General features: G+C 66.2%; 3 protein-coding genes and 1 pseudogene across 10 annotated transcripts in view; 3 read left to right on the forward strand and 1 right to left on the reverse strand.

The window, feature by feature from the left end:
- Window positions 1-7,376, reverse strand: part of LOC122168909 (SHC-transforming protein 1-like) — an 11,536-nt gene extending 4,160 nt beyond the window's left edge. For 2 of the 7 annotated variants that reach the window (XM_042834584.1, XM_042834583.1), the window contains exon 1: window positions 39-742. In XM_042834584.1, coding sequence (XP_042690518.1) covers window positions 39-641 — 603 coding nt within the window. In that variant the 5' untranslated portion in view covers window positions 642-742. Of the gene's footprint in view, window positions 1-38; window positions 743-3,920; window positions 3,987-5,930; window positions 6,016-6,924 lie in introns of those variants that run through there. The other 5 variants (XM_042834587.1, XM_042834586.1, XM_042834590.1 and 2 more) reach the window with 5 other exon arrangements.
- LOC122168911 (cyclin-dependent kinases regulatory subunit 1) lies at window positions 6,281-7,387 on the forward strand. Its single transcript, XM_042834592.1, has 3 exons — window positions 6,281-6,386; window positions 6,876-7,003; window positions 7,083-7,387. Exons 1-3 carry the CDS (start codon window positions 6,328-6,330, stop codon window positions 7,133-7,135), a joined length of 240 nt encoding a protein of 79 aa, XP_042690526.1. The 5' UTR covers window positions 6,281-6,327; the 3' UTR covers window positions 7,136-7,387.
- A 371-nt stretch (window positions 7,388-7,758) lies between these two features.
- Window positions 7,759-11,635, forward strand: LOC122168910 (FAD synthase-like). Of its 2 annotated transcripts, XR_006171420.1 has the most exons (8): window positions 7,759-7,905; window positions 8,294-9,053; window positions 9,371-9,518; window positions 9,625-9,723; window positions 9,802-9,991; window positions 10,357-10,430; window positions 10,515-11,207; window positions 11,490-11,635. XR_006171420.1 is itself a non-coding variant. In XM_042834591.1 (7 exons), exons 1-7 carry the CDS (start codon window positions 7,774-7,776, stop codon window positions 10,648-10,650), a joined length of 1,539 nt encoding a protein of 512 aa, XP_042690525.1. In that variant the 5' UTR covers window positions 7,759-7,773; the 3' UTR covers window positions 10,651-11,265. The 2 variants fall into 2 exon arrangements, 1 of the variants encoding a protein (XP_042690525.1); XM_042834591.1 differs by lacking the exon at window positions 11,490-11,635 and having other exon boundaries at window positions 10,515-11,265.
- On the forward strand, window positions 10,979-15,696 carry LOC122168912 (annotated as a pseudogene).
- The last annotated feature ends 5 nt before the right edge of the window (window positions 15,697-15,701 follow it).

Consider the following 15,701-nt stretch of genomic DNA (forward strand, 5'->3'; position numbering starts at 1 on the left):
AACCCACTCCCACCCCTCAGAGATGCCCCAGCACTCACCCTGACGTGGTAGGAGACCCCAGGACCCATGACCTTGTCATCGGGGTGCAGCCAGCCACGCGTGGGCTTATTGACGAAGCTGCCGTGGCGGGTCCATTCATCACCACCCAGCTGGCCGCCTTCCACCCGCGTCCTCTTGGCACAGCTCAGCTTGTTCATATCCTGGGAACAGACAGTGACAGGTCCCGCTGAGTCTGGGCCGGTTGTTCCCCCCGGTGCCGGTGTGAGCGTCCCGGTGAGGACGGGTTGCCCCGAGCTCCCGGCATCTTTGAGGCTGCCAGCCGATGAGCCCCGTAGGCTGAGCAGGTTGGCTGGGTTCGAGAGCTTCAGGTTGGCCATTTTGGGGAAGAAAGAGCAGAGGGTGGTGGGGCTGTCCTCCGACTCGGATGAGAGCTCCCCGAGAGGCAGCATGGGGCTGAGGGAGGAGGACGACAGGGAGCCAGGCAGAGACCGCGTGCCCGCCAGGGATTCCACCGGGGACGCCGGGGTCCCCAAGGCTCCCACCGCCTCCTCCAGGGAGGAGACAGACTCGTTCCTCAGGTGGCTGTATTTGCTCTTCTGCAGGAGATCCATCGCGGAGACAGGCGAGAAGGGCTGGCGCATGCCCACCCCTCACTGCGACCCCACGGAGCGTCTGAGCTCCTACAGCCTCCTGGAATCCTCCCCCAGGCTCCGATCGAGGCCGAGCTCCGTGCCCGGTGCCCAGCAGCCCCGCATGGCTCACGAGGAGAAGGCGCAGCAGGGGCTGCCCAGCTCCACGCCGTCAAAAGCCGATCGATAGCAACCAGCGTCAGCGATCCGGGCGGATGGAGAGCAACCCCTGCTCCGGGTGCAGAGGGGAGGAAGCGAGGCTGTGGTTACAGCCAGGGGCCGCACGGAGCGGCCGGTGAGGGGGCTCAGCACGCAGCTGGGAGGCCCTCAAGCCCCACTGCCCCACGCCGCTCCTGAACCGGACCCACGGCGAATCCCATTGTCTTCAGCAGGGGCTCAGCACAGCTCCCCGTGCCCCATAGATGAGGTCCCGATGCGCTGCCCCTCCGCCCCTGCCGGCTCGCTCTGGCCCCTGTGCTCGCAAGCGGTTGCCAGCAGCTCAGAGGAAATCAAAAGCATGAATATTTAAAGCCCTGAGACAAGGCAGCCACAGAGCACATCCGAGCCCAGCCCAGCCCTGCTCAGAGCACGGTCCAGGAGCAAACAAGGTCCTTCTGTGGCGGCCGGCGCTACGCGAGCCACGTGCCGGCGGCGGGCAGCTGCCGTTGGCTCTCCGGGATCGCCGGGGGGAGCGACGGCTGAAGCCGGGGGGAAACGCGATGCCAGCAAGCCTCGGGATGCAGGGACGTCCAGCTCGGCTCCAGGCTGGCAGAGGAGGAGGAAGACAGCCGGGAGGAGGATACAGGTGGGCGCAGCGAGGGAGAAGCCGGGCTCAGCGCGGGGCTGCGGCACGGAGCCGCTGGGAGCCGCCGATGGCTGCCGCTTCCCGCACGCCGGCTCCTCCCGGAGGAGAGAAGGGGCTGCCGCTGATCGGAAGGGCTGTGCTGACTCACAGGCGGAGGAGCCGGCTGTGCTCTGCTGTGCGGGGATGGGGAGGCAGCGCAGGAGGGGCTCGTAAGGAGGGGTGGGGACCCAGCGAGGATCTGGAGCAGAAAAATCAAGGTCACAGGCGGAGCTAGCGGGAGCTGGGGAAAAGCCAGAGCTGGCGCCAGGGCAAATCTTCCCCATTTCCAGAGCTGGGCAAAAGCCCCGTTTTGTGGTGGGGGGCACCGGGGCAAATCTGCCCTCTGCCCCTTCTTCCCCGCCTGACGCAAACCGGCATGCCAATGGGGGAGCTCAGAAATCCCCCCTCCAGCCTCTCGGCGTTGGAATAAGACGGTCTTTAAAGCCCCTTCCAACCCAAGCTGTCTCATGATTCTCCTCTTCTGCGCCCCCCGCTTTCCCCCCCCGGGGTCTCCGGGTCCCTCTGACCCACGCCAGGCGCCCTCTGTGTGGGCAGGGCACTCCTCCACCGAGCTGAAACCAGAGAAATCCAGCCCAAGGGAAGCGCTCACCCCGCTCAGCCCCAGCACAGGAGCGAAACCTGCCGTCCTGCTTCCCAACCGTCGGCACGCAGCCCCAGAGACAGGGAAACGGAGGGCAGGGAGCAGCCTGGAATAGCTGGGATCCCGCACGGTGCGGGGCTCCGATGCCAGCGGGTCCCACAGCCCGCCAGCCCCCACCTCGGTGCCGCAGGAGCCGTCCCACGAAGCGCTCCGTCCCCCCCGGGGGCCCCGCGGCCGCTCAGTGCCATGACCTTCCCATGGCCTGCAGCAAGATGGCTCCGAAGAAAGGCAGGAAACCCGGGGCCGGGGAGCCAGGAAGCAGGGACCCGCCAGCCCTGCTCTGCTGGGCGGCGTTAGGGAGGCTCAAGGCAGCAAGGTTTGCCCCCAGGGACCCGACTGGCTTGCGGATGTGGGGCTGGGGGTCCCACCTGGCACAGTACCCACAGAATCACCCGGGTTGGAAGGGACCCCAAGGATCATGGAGTTCCAACCCCCCTGCCCAGCAGGGCCACCAAACATCCACATTCAGATCAGGTTGCCCAGGACCCCGTCCAACCTTGAACACATCCAAGGACGGGGCATCCACAACCTCCCTGGGCAGCCCGTTCCAGGGCCTGACTGCTCTCCTTGGAAAGAACTTCCCCCTAACATCCAACCTCCATCTTCCCTCCTTCAACTTGGATCCATTTCCCCTCGTCCTGCTGTTAGAAAGGCTGCAGGCATCTGCAAACAGGGGCTGGCTGCTGCTTGAGGAGAGCTGGAAAAGGGGCAAAGGGTCTTTTTGACCCAGCCCAGACAGGCAGCAGGGCAGGGAGCAGCAATTCCCGGCACACGCAGCGCCCCGAGCTGTGCCTGCTTCTCACAGATCTCCCTTTCTACCAAACAGAAGAACTCTTGATTTTATCAGAACCTCCGGCATCGAAGCCGAGGCCAAACAGCGCCCTCACATCCCCACCAGCATCTGCAGGTCACCGCTCCCAGACCCAACAGCCACAGCCCCAAAGCCCACCTCAGCAATTGCAGCCTCCTGCCCAGGGGCCACAGAGCACCGAAGGCAAACCGAGACGTGCGCAGCCCCACGGAATCGGGTCCTGCAGCCCCCGAGCAGCACCCAGCAGCCCTTCCTCTCGCCAGACCGGCTGGCAACAAGCTCCCAGCCCTGCAGCAGAGCGGCTCCTCAAGACTGGAAGCCAGGGCTCGGCCAGATCCTGCTTATGTGCAGGACGGGGGGACACTGCGTGCTTCCAGGTGACCTCGTGCACAGCCCAGGGGATGAGGAGCAGAGTGGGGATGCAGCACAGCAAATTGAAAGCTGTGCCCAGCGCTCTGCTTTGGAGGATCCTGCGTTTCCCCGGGGCTCTGCTCGCAGCCCTGCCGTCCTCCCAGGAAACACAAAGCAGGAGCTGAGTCAGAGAGCTGGAACACAAGAGCGGTTTGGCAAGAAGTCACGGCGAGGCGCACGCAGGCACAGGGGCTGCCACACGTACGCAGCTTGTCGGCACACGGAGGGCAGGAGACCCCCGAATGCCAACACGGGGAGACGGAGCCCTCGCCGTGCCCTGTCCTCCTGCAGCACGGCGGGGAGAGCAAAGAGAAAGGCCGAGAGCCAGCCACGAGCTGGATTTTCCCCTAAACACCACTACAGCGTCACACGGCGTCTGTGTGCGACCTGTCTGAACTTCCCAGCAGCCTTGTTGGCAGAGGGGCAGGGGAAGAAAAAAAATACCAGCGGAGGAGGCCTGGAATTGAGGCTGGGCCCCGGTGGTGAAGGGGGAGGGGGAGGCAGGATCCGCCACCGAAGCCACCTAGCCCTTCCACCGAAGTCCCGAGCGCTGGCCGGCCTTACCACGTACTCCATCGCCGGCGGAGGGCAGGGAACAAACATTCAGCCCCTCTGGTCTGGCAGCCCGACCTGCGGTTCAGGGACAAACAGCGAGTTAGCCAGCCCTGCTGCAGGCAGAGCTGCTTCTCACTGAGCGCAGGCAGACGGGGGGCAGAGAGAGACCCGGGGAAACCTCCTCCTCGACGGCCCTGTCATAGGAAGGATGGTGCCTGGATGCTCTGGGAGCACGGGGACAAAACGGGGGGACGAGGTTGGCTCTGCTCAGATCATGCCTGCAGGCAAATGGTGTCGGCAGCCACCTGTTGGCAGTGCCCCCGAAGCAAAAGGACCTCGTTTACGGTCACTCTGTGACCTGAAATAAACGCTCTGCCCTGTAGCTGTCAGGACCCAAAAATAGAGGGCACAAAAGGAGAGGCAGAAGAAGTGCTGAGACATGGAGGAGCGCCCCGCTCCTGCCCACACCGCCCCCCAGGCTGGCACCTACTGCAAAAGGACGCACAAAGTCCCCAGGGAGGAGCCAGGATGTGGCCACAGGAGCGTGTGAAACGGATCGTGGTGTTAGGAAGGAACGGTGGAAAGGGGCCACGGAAGGGCAGACGTGAGCAGAGCCAGGAGGGGCAGGAAGCTCTGGGAGAAGGGCAGCGGTGAAAGGAAAACACAGCGAGCAAAGCAGGAGCACAATGAGCGCCCCTGCCCTCCCCAGCCAGCCCTGCGCCGCTCCCACCCTCACCACGGAGCCGTTTGGGGCCGGGCCAGCCAAGCAGAACAGGACAACAAACACGATTTACTTCCTTGCAGCAATCATACATCCTTATCTGGGGCCTGCAAAGCCAGCGCCGGAGCCCAGGCGGGCGCTAATGGGATTAGCCCGGGGGGCAGTGAGATAAGAGGGGCCGTTTGGCCGCCGCAGCCCCGTCCTGGGCAGGGCCAGGCAGGCAGCAATTGCAGATCACTCACTGCAGAGGAAGCGCAGAAATGACGAGGCCCTTTGGACTCTGGGGCCGAGGTTAGAGGCAGGGAAAGGAGAACAGCACTGTGCCAAAAGCCAGCAGGAGGAGAAAGGGCTGGGTTTGAACGGCGACGGTGTTCGGCCATAAAACAGCCAGGCTGGAGAGGCACAGGGCAGCACAGGGCCACAACCTGACCTCAGCACGGCCTCCTCAGCACCCCTGGCGCCCAAGGGTGCTGCTTAGGGCTCTCCCCATCCTCCAGAAGCCCGTGGCGTGGTTGCAGAGCCGCTCGTTCCTCGATCTTTGTTGTGGCAGTGCCTCAGCTGAACCGTACAGAGCTCCAGAGCGGGCAAAGCACTGAGAAATCTGCCCTTTGCACAGCTTTAATCCTACAGGAAGGAGCGGGGCCACGTTTCCTCAGCCCGTGAGGGACACCCAGTGACCTGGAGATCTGGGAACGGCCCAAGCCGGACGGACACACGGACACAGCAATGCTGCTGTGTGAGGACAGTGGTCTGGAATGGGGCACTTCCACCTCAGCACGCTCTGTCCCGGTTACCTGTCCCTTCAAGGGAGGTTGCACACGAGCACGGCCGGTGCTCTGCTCCAATCGGGGTCGGTCCGTCCCCATTCTGAGCTCCCCGGTTGCTGCCAGCCCCGGGAACCGGCAACGGTGACACACCGACAGACGGACCTCACACACACCCCCACCGTGGCACCGGGAGCTCCGGGACCTCCGAGCAGCACGGAGGCGATCAGCGATTCCCCCACAACCACCGGCAGCGCCCGGCCCCGGTAACACTGGGAACGGGCAGCCCGACGCCACCACTTCCCCGCTCGGTGACTCCCATCACCCCAGCGTGCGTGGGGACGAGCGGGTCGGGTTCAGCCCAGCAGCCCCGGAAGCTCCGCAGCAGCTCAAAGCCCGGCCCGCCCCGCCGAGCCCGGGGCCTACGGAACCACCGGCAGCCCCTCAAGGCCCGGGCCGCTCCCGCAGGCCGTGCAGGCCGCACCGCAGCACCGCACGAGGCCCAACCCGTCCTAAGACGACCCGCACGCTCACCGGGGCACCATGGGTCTACGCGCCGGTCTCCTCCGGTCCCGGCGGCCGCAGCGCCCCGCACCGAGCGCCCTCCCCCCGCCACGCCGCCACTCACTTCCGGCCCACGCCCCTCCACCGCGGCCTCACCGCGCCCCCGTCACGTGACGCGCGAACCGGCGGGCCACCGGAAGGCGGCGCCCGAGCCTGAGCGGAAGGGGCGTATCCGCTCGACCGTCGTCCAATCAGCTTCCGAATCGCTCGTCCCGCCTTTGCGAAGCGGACCAATGAGCGCGCGGGGCGGCGGTGTTTGAAAGCACCGTTGGGGGGAGGGGGGCGGGGGGGAAAAACCAACGGCCGCCGGGAGCTGAGGAGAGGGGCGCGGCGGGGGCTGCCGGGAAAGGGGCGGACCGCGGGCGGCATGGCGCACAAGCAGATCTACTACTCCGACAAGTATGACGACGAAGAGTTCGAGTACCGGTGAGGAGAAGCGGGGGAGGAGCGGTAACCGTTGTCTGATGGGGGGGGGAGGATAACGGCTGTTTGTTGGGGAGGGGGGTCCCCGGTAATGGCGTCCTTCCGGCAACAGGAAACGGAGGGGGGGTTTGTTAGTATGGAAGGGTCGGCTGGGATGGGGGAATGGGGGGGACGGGCTGTACCGGGTTTGGGCCTGAAGGGGATGGGGGGGGGCACCAGGTTTGGGCCTGAGGGGAGGAGGGGGGGGAGTAGTGGGAGGCAGTAAGGGGGGGAGAGGCATTGAGTTTGGATCTGGGGGGGGTGGGGAGTACCGGGTCCGGGCCTAAGAGGGGAGTGGGGTGGAAGTGGGGGGAGGCAAAGGGTCTGGGCCGGAGGGGGAAAGGGGAGGAACAACGATCTGGGAATGGGAGGGGGATCTGAGCCTAAGAGGGTGGGCGGGGGGAGGGGGGTGCACCGGGAGAGTGCCCCTAGCTGAGCAGCCCCCGGCCGCAGGCATGTGATGCTGCCCAAAGACATCGCCAAGCTGGTGCCCAAAACCCACCTGATGTCCGAATCGGAGTGGCGGAACCTGGGCGTGCAGCAGAGCCAGGGCTGGGTGCACTACATGATCCACGAGCCAGGTGAGTCCCGTATGGCTGCCCTACGGGATGCGAGCTCCCATCCCACAGCCCAACCTGACGTTGTGCTACGTCCCCACAGAGCCACACATCCTCCTCTTCCGACGGCCGCTGCCCAAGAAGCCAGAGAAGTGAGCGTTCCCTGGGCTGGCCGCAGCCTTCATCTGCCTGGGCTACAAAGCACCTTCATCATCACCATCATCCTCCTTCTTCTCCTCCTCTCTCGCACCCTCTGTTCCTGGGAGCTTTCCCGGTTGAGGCAGAGCCACTGGGTCCCTAAGATGCTCATGAACTCAGTGCCATCTGGGCACCTGCAGCGGCTCAGCCCCGGGCACCGCGCTGTGGGGACGGGGTTCTCAAAAGCTTCAATAAAAGGATATTTGGGAACTGCTGTGCGCTGCTGTTCTGCCTTTGGGGGGAGAGGGAGGGAGGTGGGAGGCAGGAAGAGCTCCCGGTGCTCAGGAACAGCCCTCCCTCCCCCGGGTGGTTCTGGTGTAGCTGTGACCGGAGAGGGTGTTGGAAGGGCTCATAGGGCGGGAGGGCTCCGGGATAACGGGGCGGGGAAGGCGGGAGGGGGGAGGGGAAGCGCACGTGTGCCGGGCGATTCCATGGCGCTATGGGGGAAGGGGGAGCGGTAGGACCGCCCCCCGCAGTGGCTCTGTCCGCTCTCAACCAATCAGAGCTCGCAGAGCCTCGTGATGTACGTTCCTCCCGACCAATAGGAGCGCGGGGAGGTGGCGGCGTGGCGGAACCGGTTCGGTTCGGCGGGGTTCATGCGGGCGGCGCTGCGGGTTGTGGGGGCTCTGCTCGGTACCGCGTGGCGGAACGCGGCCTGCAGAGCCATGGCCGGGCACAGCTCCGCCTCCACCGCCGGGATCATCATTATCGGGGATGAGATCCTCAAGGTGAGAGCGGGGCCTGCGGCTGGGGGCTGGGCTGAGCCTGGAGTCGGGCCGGGCCAGAGGGCTGCGCTCAGGGACTGCGGCCGGGGGTTTGGGTCTGGGATTTGGCCTGGGGTTTGGGTCTGGGGTCGGGCCGGATGTTTGGGCCTGGGTTTCTCGCCTGGGGGTCTGGCCTGGGAGTCAGGATTGGGCTTCAGGCCTGGGGTTCCGGTGTGGGGTCAGGCCTGCAGTCTGGCCTGGGGCTTGGATCTGTGGCTCTGTCCTGGACTCTGTCCTGCTGTTTGTCCTGGAATTCAGGCCTGAGGTCGGCCCTGGGGGTCTGACCTGGAGCTTGGGCCCGGGCTCGTGCCTCAGTCAGGCCTGGTCTCACCGCAGCTGCCCTTCCCCTCAGGGCCACACTCAGGACACGAACTCCTTCTTCATGTGCCGGCGGCTGCGTGCGCTGGGTGTGCGCGTGGCCCGCGTCTCCGTGGTGCCCGACGAGGTGGACGCCATCGCTGCTGAAGTGGCCGCCTTCGCCTCCCGCTTCACCTTCGTGCTGACCTCGGGGGGCATCGGCCCCACGCACGACGACGTCACCTTCGAGGCCGTGGCCAAAGCTTTTGGGGAGAAAGTGGCCCCGCACCCGGAGCTGGTGGCCCTGGTGCGTAAGTTCTTTGGCAAGACAGACATGCAGTGCCCTGAGATGAAGCTGGCTCGCATCCCTGAGTCCTCACGCCTCAACTATGGCACGGACCGACTCACAGGCAGTGCCTTCAAGTATCCTCTGGTTAGTGTCCGTAACGTCTACATCTTCCCGGGCATCCCAGCACTGATGGAACGTGCCCTGGATGGCCTCAGCCATCTTTTCCGCAGTGAGCAGACCTGCTTCCACTCCCGTGCCATCTACGTGGCAGCTGATGAGGTGCAGATTGCTCCCGTGCTGGATCAGGCCAACGCCAGCTTTCAGGGCCGCGTGAGTTTGGGTTCCTACCCGGACTGGGCCAACAATTATTACCGTGTGAAGCTGACGCTGGACTCGGAGTCGGAGCAGCACCTGGAGGAGGCACACGGCTTCCTGATGGAGAAGCTGCCTCCTGGCGTGGTGGTGCCGTTGGTGACTGACTGCGTCTCGAGGGCTTCCACTGAGGTCTATGCCCTGGCTGAGTCAGGTACAGCAGCTGCAGCTGGGGTCCTTGTGCTGCTCCTGCAGACGTGGAGGGGCCGAGGCAGTGGCAAGAGCAGCCCGGGTGTGGAATTTGCATCGAGTTCTCTTTGGGGTTGGCGCTCGTCCCCTTGCTGGGTAGGGGGATGGTTGTGCCTTAGGGACACGCGAGCTCTTGGCTTCAGGACGCGGTGCCAGCAGCAGCTCTGGGCTGTGCCTGGAGAGGAGATGAGGCACTGCAGGAAGGAGCTGGGCCTTGGGGCTGAGCCGTGGCAGCGCGGCCTTGGGCAGCGCCAGCAGGCACCGACTGTCCCCTCCCAGCAGGCTTGGCTCTGGGACAGAAGGTGGCAGCAGCACTGAGGACTATTGAGGAGGCTTTGGAGCGGTACAGCCTAGCGCAGCTCTGCGTGGGTTTCAACGGGGGCAAGGACTGCACAGCCCTGCTGCACCTGGTCCACGCTGCCCTGGAGAGGTACTGCGTGGTGCTGGGGTTCCTCAGGGCTGCTCGGGGCTCTCTGCCCTGCTCTGCCTGCTTTGCCTCGCGTCTCTGATGGCTGCTGTGGTGGCTCTCTCCCCAGGCGGTACCCGGAGAGGCAGGAGAAGCTGAAGGTGCTCTACATCCGCATCGTGTCTCCCTTCCCTGAAATGGAGCAGTTCATCCAGGCCACCGTGCGGAGGTACGGGGGGCGCTGAGGGCCAGCTGGGCGCAAGCGGCACGGCCCGCCCCGATGCCAGCTGCCTGTCCTGCCCTCCAGGTACAAGATCCAGCTGTGCACGGTGGAGGGCTCCATCCGGGACGCCCTGCTCACCCTGAAGGAGCAGCAGCCGCAGCTGGAGGCCGTCCTGATGGGCACGCGGCGCACCGACCCCTACTCGTGCACCCTGACCCCCATGTGCATGACGGACCCCGACTGGCCCCAGTACATGAGGGTGAACCCACTGCTGGTATGCTGCTGCCATCTGGGATGGGGACGGGGCTGTTCCTGCTTGTCTGGGAGTGAGTTTGGAGTGAATCCTCGTCCTCGGGGGCTTCTCTGCCCAGTTCTCCTCTCCCTAGGGCCTTGTTGCCCAGCTGTGGCCCTGCAGTGGGGACACCCACTGCTGCTGCCGGTGGTTGGGGCTCATTCCTGCCCAGCCGTGGCCTTTGCCGTGTTCAGGGAGGGATGGATGCGCTCTGGGGCTCTGGGCAGAGGGCAGTGGATGCTGGCTGGGCTCCACACGTGCCGAGCTGGAGACGAGTGCCTTCCCTGAGACGAGGGGCAGCCTCTGCATCCACCTCTGCAGCGATCCCTGCCCAATTCTGCCCGCAGGACTGGACATACAGGGACATCTGGGAGTTCCTGCGCAAGCTCTTTGTCCCCTACTGCATCCTCTACGACAAGGGGTGAGTGTGGGGAGCAGGCAGAGGAGGGGCAGAGCACGGGGCGATGCCCTCCAGCCCTCCCACAGCCGCGCTGTCCCCTCACAGCTACACCTCCCTGGGGAGCATGGCCAACACAATGAAGAACCCAGCGCTGCTCTACACCGACGCCAGCGGCCGAGAGAGCTACAGACCCGCCTACGAGCTGGAAAACGAGGAGGACGAGCGCACGTCGCGCCGGTGAGAGCTCGGGGAGCCGCGCTGAGACCGATGGCGTCCACAGGTGTCATCCCCGCTGCTGGGGACGGCGCTAAATAAAGCCGCTGCGCTCAGCGTCTCGCCCGAGCTTGGCTGCGCCGCTCCCTTGGTGCTGTGCGGGGCTCCGGCAGGAGGAACGAGAGCGGCCGCGTCCGAACAAAAGCGACCCCAGGCGGTGCCTCCCCCCCTCCCCCCGTTCCCCACGTGCGCGTCATTGTGGCGGCTTTTGAAGCGCAGAGAATGGAGCAATTTCCAGCGCTCGCCCGGGGCTCCGCGTGGCCGCGCCGATCCCTCCCCGCTCAGATCCCGTTGCCATGCGTCTCCTACGAACCGCGACAGCCCGGCCACCGGGCACCGTGAAGCGGATGGCGCAGGCCGTGGAGCTGCCGGCACCCGGCGACGCGTCCCTGGGGCTGCGGCTCGGCCGCTGGGTGCTGCGGGTGCTGCGGGAGTGCGTTTACCTCCTGCTGTGCAGCTGGTGCATCCGGGAGCTGCTGGAGTAGGGCACGGCTCCTTCCCCACGGTGGGACTGCCGGGACGCTGGTGAGTGGCGGGGATCCGGTCACGGTGGTCCCGGGTGGCGGTGGGGGGTGCGGGGTTCCGGTGTTCAAGAAGTCGATAGGGTGAGGGGGAGAGATTTGGATGCGGTGGTGCTGGAAGGGGGAAGGGTGCAGCTGCGATGCTGTGGGGGTGTGTGGGAGCCGGTCTGTGGGGGGTGGGGGGGTGATGTGGGGGTCCCAGCGGTGGTGCGTAGTGAAGGAGGGGCCCGTGGCTGTGGTGCCCCTGGGGCTGCTCACCCTTCCTGTGCTTCTCTTCCCTCCCCAGGACTCTGTTGCCCCTCGATGGCTCTGCGCTGCCCGGTTTGGACCCGATGGACCCCCAGCACCAGGACCCGGCCCACCCTGAGCCCCCCCGGCACCACGACCCCAATAAATCTGAGCAGTGTGTGAGCGGCTGCGTGTGTCGAGGACTGAGCGTCCCCCCACCCTGCCCACGTGCACCCCCAGAACTTCGACCTGCTGCGTCTCTGCCCTGCCGTGCCCAGACCCACCCTCCATCCCCCCCCCCCGGGGGTCCCCGGCCCCATTGTTGACCGCGGAGCCGCGGCCCTGCTTCCCCCTCCCCTGGGTTATCTCTGCTGTGACTCAGTCCCTTGTTTAGAGACTTCCAAGCCGTTTCCTGCCCCAACCCCACGCGCCCGCCCGGCACCACCGCCGCCGGGAAGCGGCCAGAGCAAAACATACCCCCAGAATCCGGTTTGCAGCCCAACTCACGGAACAACGGGGCACCGCGACCCTCGGGGTCGATGGCGGGGGTCTCCGTGTAACCAAAGCGCTCCGTGCCGGCCCCGCTGTGGGGCTGCGGGCTCCATCCCTGCAGGGAAGCCCCGTCCGTGGCGCACGCCTGGCGCCGGCGCGGCCGCCCTTATCTCGCCGGGAAGTCGGGAGCAGGAAGCGCGGCCCCGCTCGGGATAAGGGTCCCGTTTACATGATGGCTTTGTTATGGCACGAGTTCCCACCCTCACGTTGTGCCCGCGGGGGGGGGGGAGGTTGGTTGCTGAGATGGCTTGGGGGGCAGCTGGGAGCCCTGATTTGGAGGGTTCGGGTCACCCCTGCAGCCCGCACAGCGTTAGGAGTGGGGGCTTTGTGGGACATCCCGCCGCCCCCCTTTCCCGTGGGGTTGGGTTACGCGTCGTTACGCCGCGCTGCTCGCTGCCCCCTCGCTGCCCCCCAGCACGGGGTCACCGTGCCAACATCTGCAACGCTGTGGGCATCTCCTGCCCCACAGCCCACGCAGCCGCCCCGCTGTCGCCGCGTCCTGACCCCATCCGCGCCACAACCCGAGGTCCGGACACACGAATCAATGAATTCCCTAAACGGGGAGGTCCGGGGGAGGGGAGAATCCCGGCACAGGAAAAAGCTGTGAACTGGGCGAGCCGCGGGCAGAGCGGTCCGGGCCGCCCCACAGCGCGGCCCTACGCGCGACCCCATCTCCTGGCACACAGCTCCGCCGCCCACCGTGAGTCTGACCCCATCCCCGGGACCCCCTCGCAGGGGTCGTGGCGCGGGGATGCGTGGCACGGGGATATGTGGCACGGGGACGGGGACGCTGCTCTGCACAGGGCTTCTATTGGGGGGCAGAACGCGACTTAGGGGGATGGCGGCGGTGGGCGCGCAGCGTGCGACGGATGGGGCGGCTCCACGGGGATGCGGCATCGCCCCGGTGGCGGCAGGGGGGACACGGTGCGATGCGTCTCAGCGCATCGAGTGACACCCGCGTCCCCATCCCCAGCTCTGCCCTTCTGCTCCATGTTCCGTTCTCGCCGTGCCGCGCTGCTGAGGCGGCTGTGGCGGCAGCGCTGCCCGACCCCCGGCCCCGAGGAGGGTCCCGGTGCCCTGAAACCCGCGGCGCACGCCCTGTTCAAGAAGCTGAAGGACGAGGAGCTGGAGCTGCTGCTGCAGGCTGTGGAGAGCCGCGGTGCCTGGGAGTCCGGCTGCGTCTGGGTGCCGCGGGGGGCCAAGCAGGCGCTGCCCCCCCAGGTGCTGCTGTGCCGCCTGTTCCGCTGGCCCGACCTGCGGCAGCCCCATGAGCTCAAGCATCTCTGCTACTGCCAGAGCGCGGGGGGCCGGGGGGGCTGCGGGGATGCGGCCGCGCTCTGCTGCAACCCCCATCACTTCAGCCGTCTGGCTGCGCCCGGTGAGTGCCCCCCCCCTCCCCGGCCCTCCTTGCCATCTGGGGGGTCCCCAGTGGCCGATCCTCAGAGTCCCTGCAGCTCCTGGGGTCCCTCCAGCCCCTGGTCCTTGTGGTCCCTCCAATTCCTGGTCCCTGGGGTCCCTGTAACCCCTTGGGGTCCCCATAGCCCCTCGTCCTCGTGTTCCCTTCAACCCCTTCAACCCCTGGTCCCAGTGGTCCCCCTCGAGCCCCTGATTTCTGGGGTCTCTGTAACCCCTTGGGGTCCCTCCAGCCCCTGGTCCTTGTGGTCCCTCCAACTCCTGGTCCCTGGGATCCCTGCAGCCCCTGGGGTCCCTTCAACTCCTGATCCTTGCGACCCCTCCAGCCCCTGGTCCCTGGGGTCCCTTTGGCGTTCGGTCCCCGGTGGGAATGGGATCAGGGTATGGGGTGACATTTAGAAAACTGGGACATGTGCTCAACACCTCACTGCTTCCCATCCCCACTCCAGAGACCCCTCCACCCCCCTACTCGAAGTCCATCAGCCCCTCCTGGCCAGCTGAGCCCAAGTCCCCCCAGCTCCTGGACTTCAGCTGCAACCACGCGGAGCGGCGCGGTAAGGGCCGAAAACGCGGTACCCAAAAAGAAAACCAGGAGCAGAACTGGGAGCCGACGTGGGATGAGGGCTTCTACTGGGAGGATCCACCCCCCCCAAACACCCCCCCCTTTACCCCAGCACTCAGCTCTCCTGTTATTTTTGGCTGCTCCGGACTCCCCGCCGGAGGAAGCGCTGCCCACGGGGCCGCACACAATGTGCCTTGACGCACGCGGCGCGGCTCCAGCCTGGCTGCAAGCCACAAAGCCTCCGGGCTCCACCTTCTCATCCACCAGGGACCCCCCCCCTCTACCCCCCACCCAACTTTGGCACACAATGTGGCCCCCAGGGGGCTGCCCTGGGCCTACGTGCCGACGCTCAGCGGCTCACTGATTCCTGCTATCGCCGTATCCTGGCTGCAAGGCCATGGGGCGCTCCGTGTGTGACCCACGGGCACCAATCCCCCGTGTGCCGTCATCCCAGTGCGTCCCTTGGGACCACCGTACGCAGAGGGTTGGGGGTAGGCACGTGTAGCCACGCAGCACCGTGCTGATCTGCCATTCAGAGGGACTGAAAGGTGGGCCTGGGGGAGCCTGATGAGGTTCAACACAGCAAAGTGCGAGGTTTGGCACTCGGGCCGCAGGAATGCCAGGCATTGATGCAGACTGGAAGGAGCAGCCGCTGAGAGCAGCCCTGCACAGAAGGAGCCGGGGGTCCCAAGGGGTGAAAAGCTGAACAGCAGGGTGTGATTGCAGCTGGGAAAGCAAACGGGATCCTGGGCGCCAGCAGCAGAGGGGGGGCAGCAGGGACAGGGAGGCGATCGTCCCTCTGTGCTCTGCTCTCTGAGGCCCCGTCTGCAGCACCGCGTCCAGGGCTGGGGGTTCCCAGACAAGACAGGGAGCTGTGGGAGAGGAGCCAGAGGAGCCGCAGGGCTGAGCAGGGGCTGCAGCAGCTCCCTGCAAAGCCAGGCTGAGGGAGCTGGGCTCGTTCAGCACGGAGAAGAGGAGCTGGGGCTGAGCTGAGTGCAGCCTGCAGCGCCTGCAGGGAGCCTGCAGCCAGGAGGGGAGGCAGCTCTTGGGCAGGGGAGATGAGAGCAGGGAACGGCTGGAAGCGGAGGGAGGGCAGCTGGAGGCTGGGGGTCAGGGAAGTTGTGTGCTGGGAGAGCGGTGAGGGGCTGAACAGCTGCCCAGAGAGGCTGCGATGCCCCGTCCATCGCTGGAGGGGTTGGAGGCCAGGCTGGATGGGGCCCTGGGCAGCCTGGGCTGCTGTGAAACTGGGCAGGTCGGTGGCTTTGCGGGCGCTGTGGGGTCGCAGCTTTGGGACCCTTGAGGTCCCTTCAATCCAGGCCATGCTGTGACTCTGTGATTCTGTCACCTCTCCGCTCTCCCAACAGACACCAGCATCTCTCGGAGCGCGGCACGGGACGGCTGCTGGTGCAAACTGGCGTACTGGGAGCACCGGACACGCGTGGGTCGCCTCTACGCCGTGCACGAAGCGTCGGTGAACGTCTTCAGCGAGCTGCCGCGGGGCAGCGGGTTCTGCCTGGGCCAACTGCCCGCCGTGCACCGCAGCCGCGCCGTGCGCCGCGCCAGGGGGAAGATTGGGAGGGGGCTGCTGCTGAGCCGGGAGCTGAGCGCCGTCTGGGCGTACAACCGAAGCGAGCATCCCATCTTTGTCAGCTCGCCCACCTTGGGCCCGCCTGGAGCCCACGGGCTCGCAGTGCTGAAAGTGCTGCCAGGGTATTCGGTGAAGGTGTTCGACTACGAGAGGGC

The sequence above is a fragment of the Centrocercus urophasianus genome, unplaced genomic scaffold (assembly GCF_019232065.1).
Source record: "Centrocercus urophasianus isolate 14NV4802_14NV808 unplaced genomic scaffold, USGS_Curo_1.0 seq_479, whole genome shotgun sequence".
Classification (NCBI taxonomy): domain Eukaryota; kingdom Metazoa; phylum Chordata; class Aves; order Galliformes; family Phasianidae; genus Centrocercus; species Centrocercus urophasianus.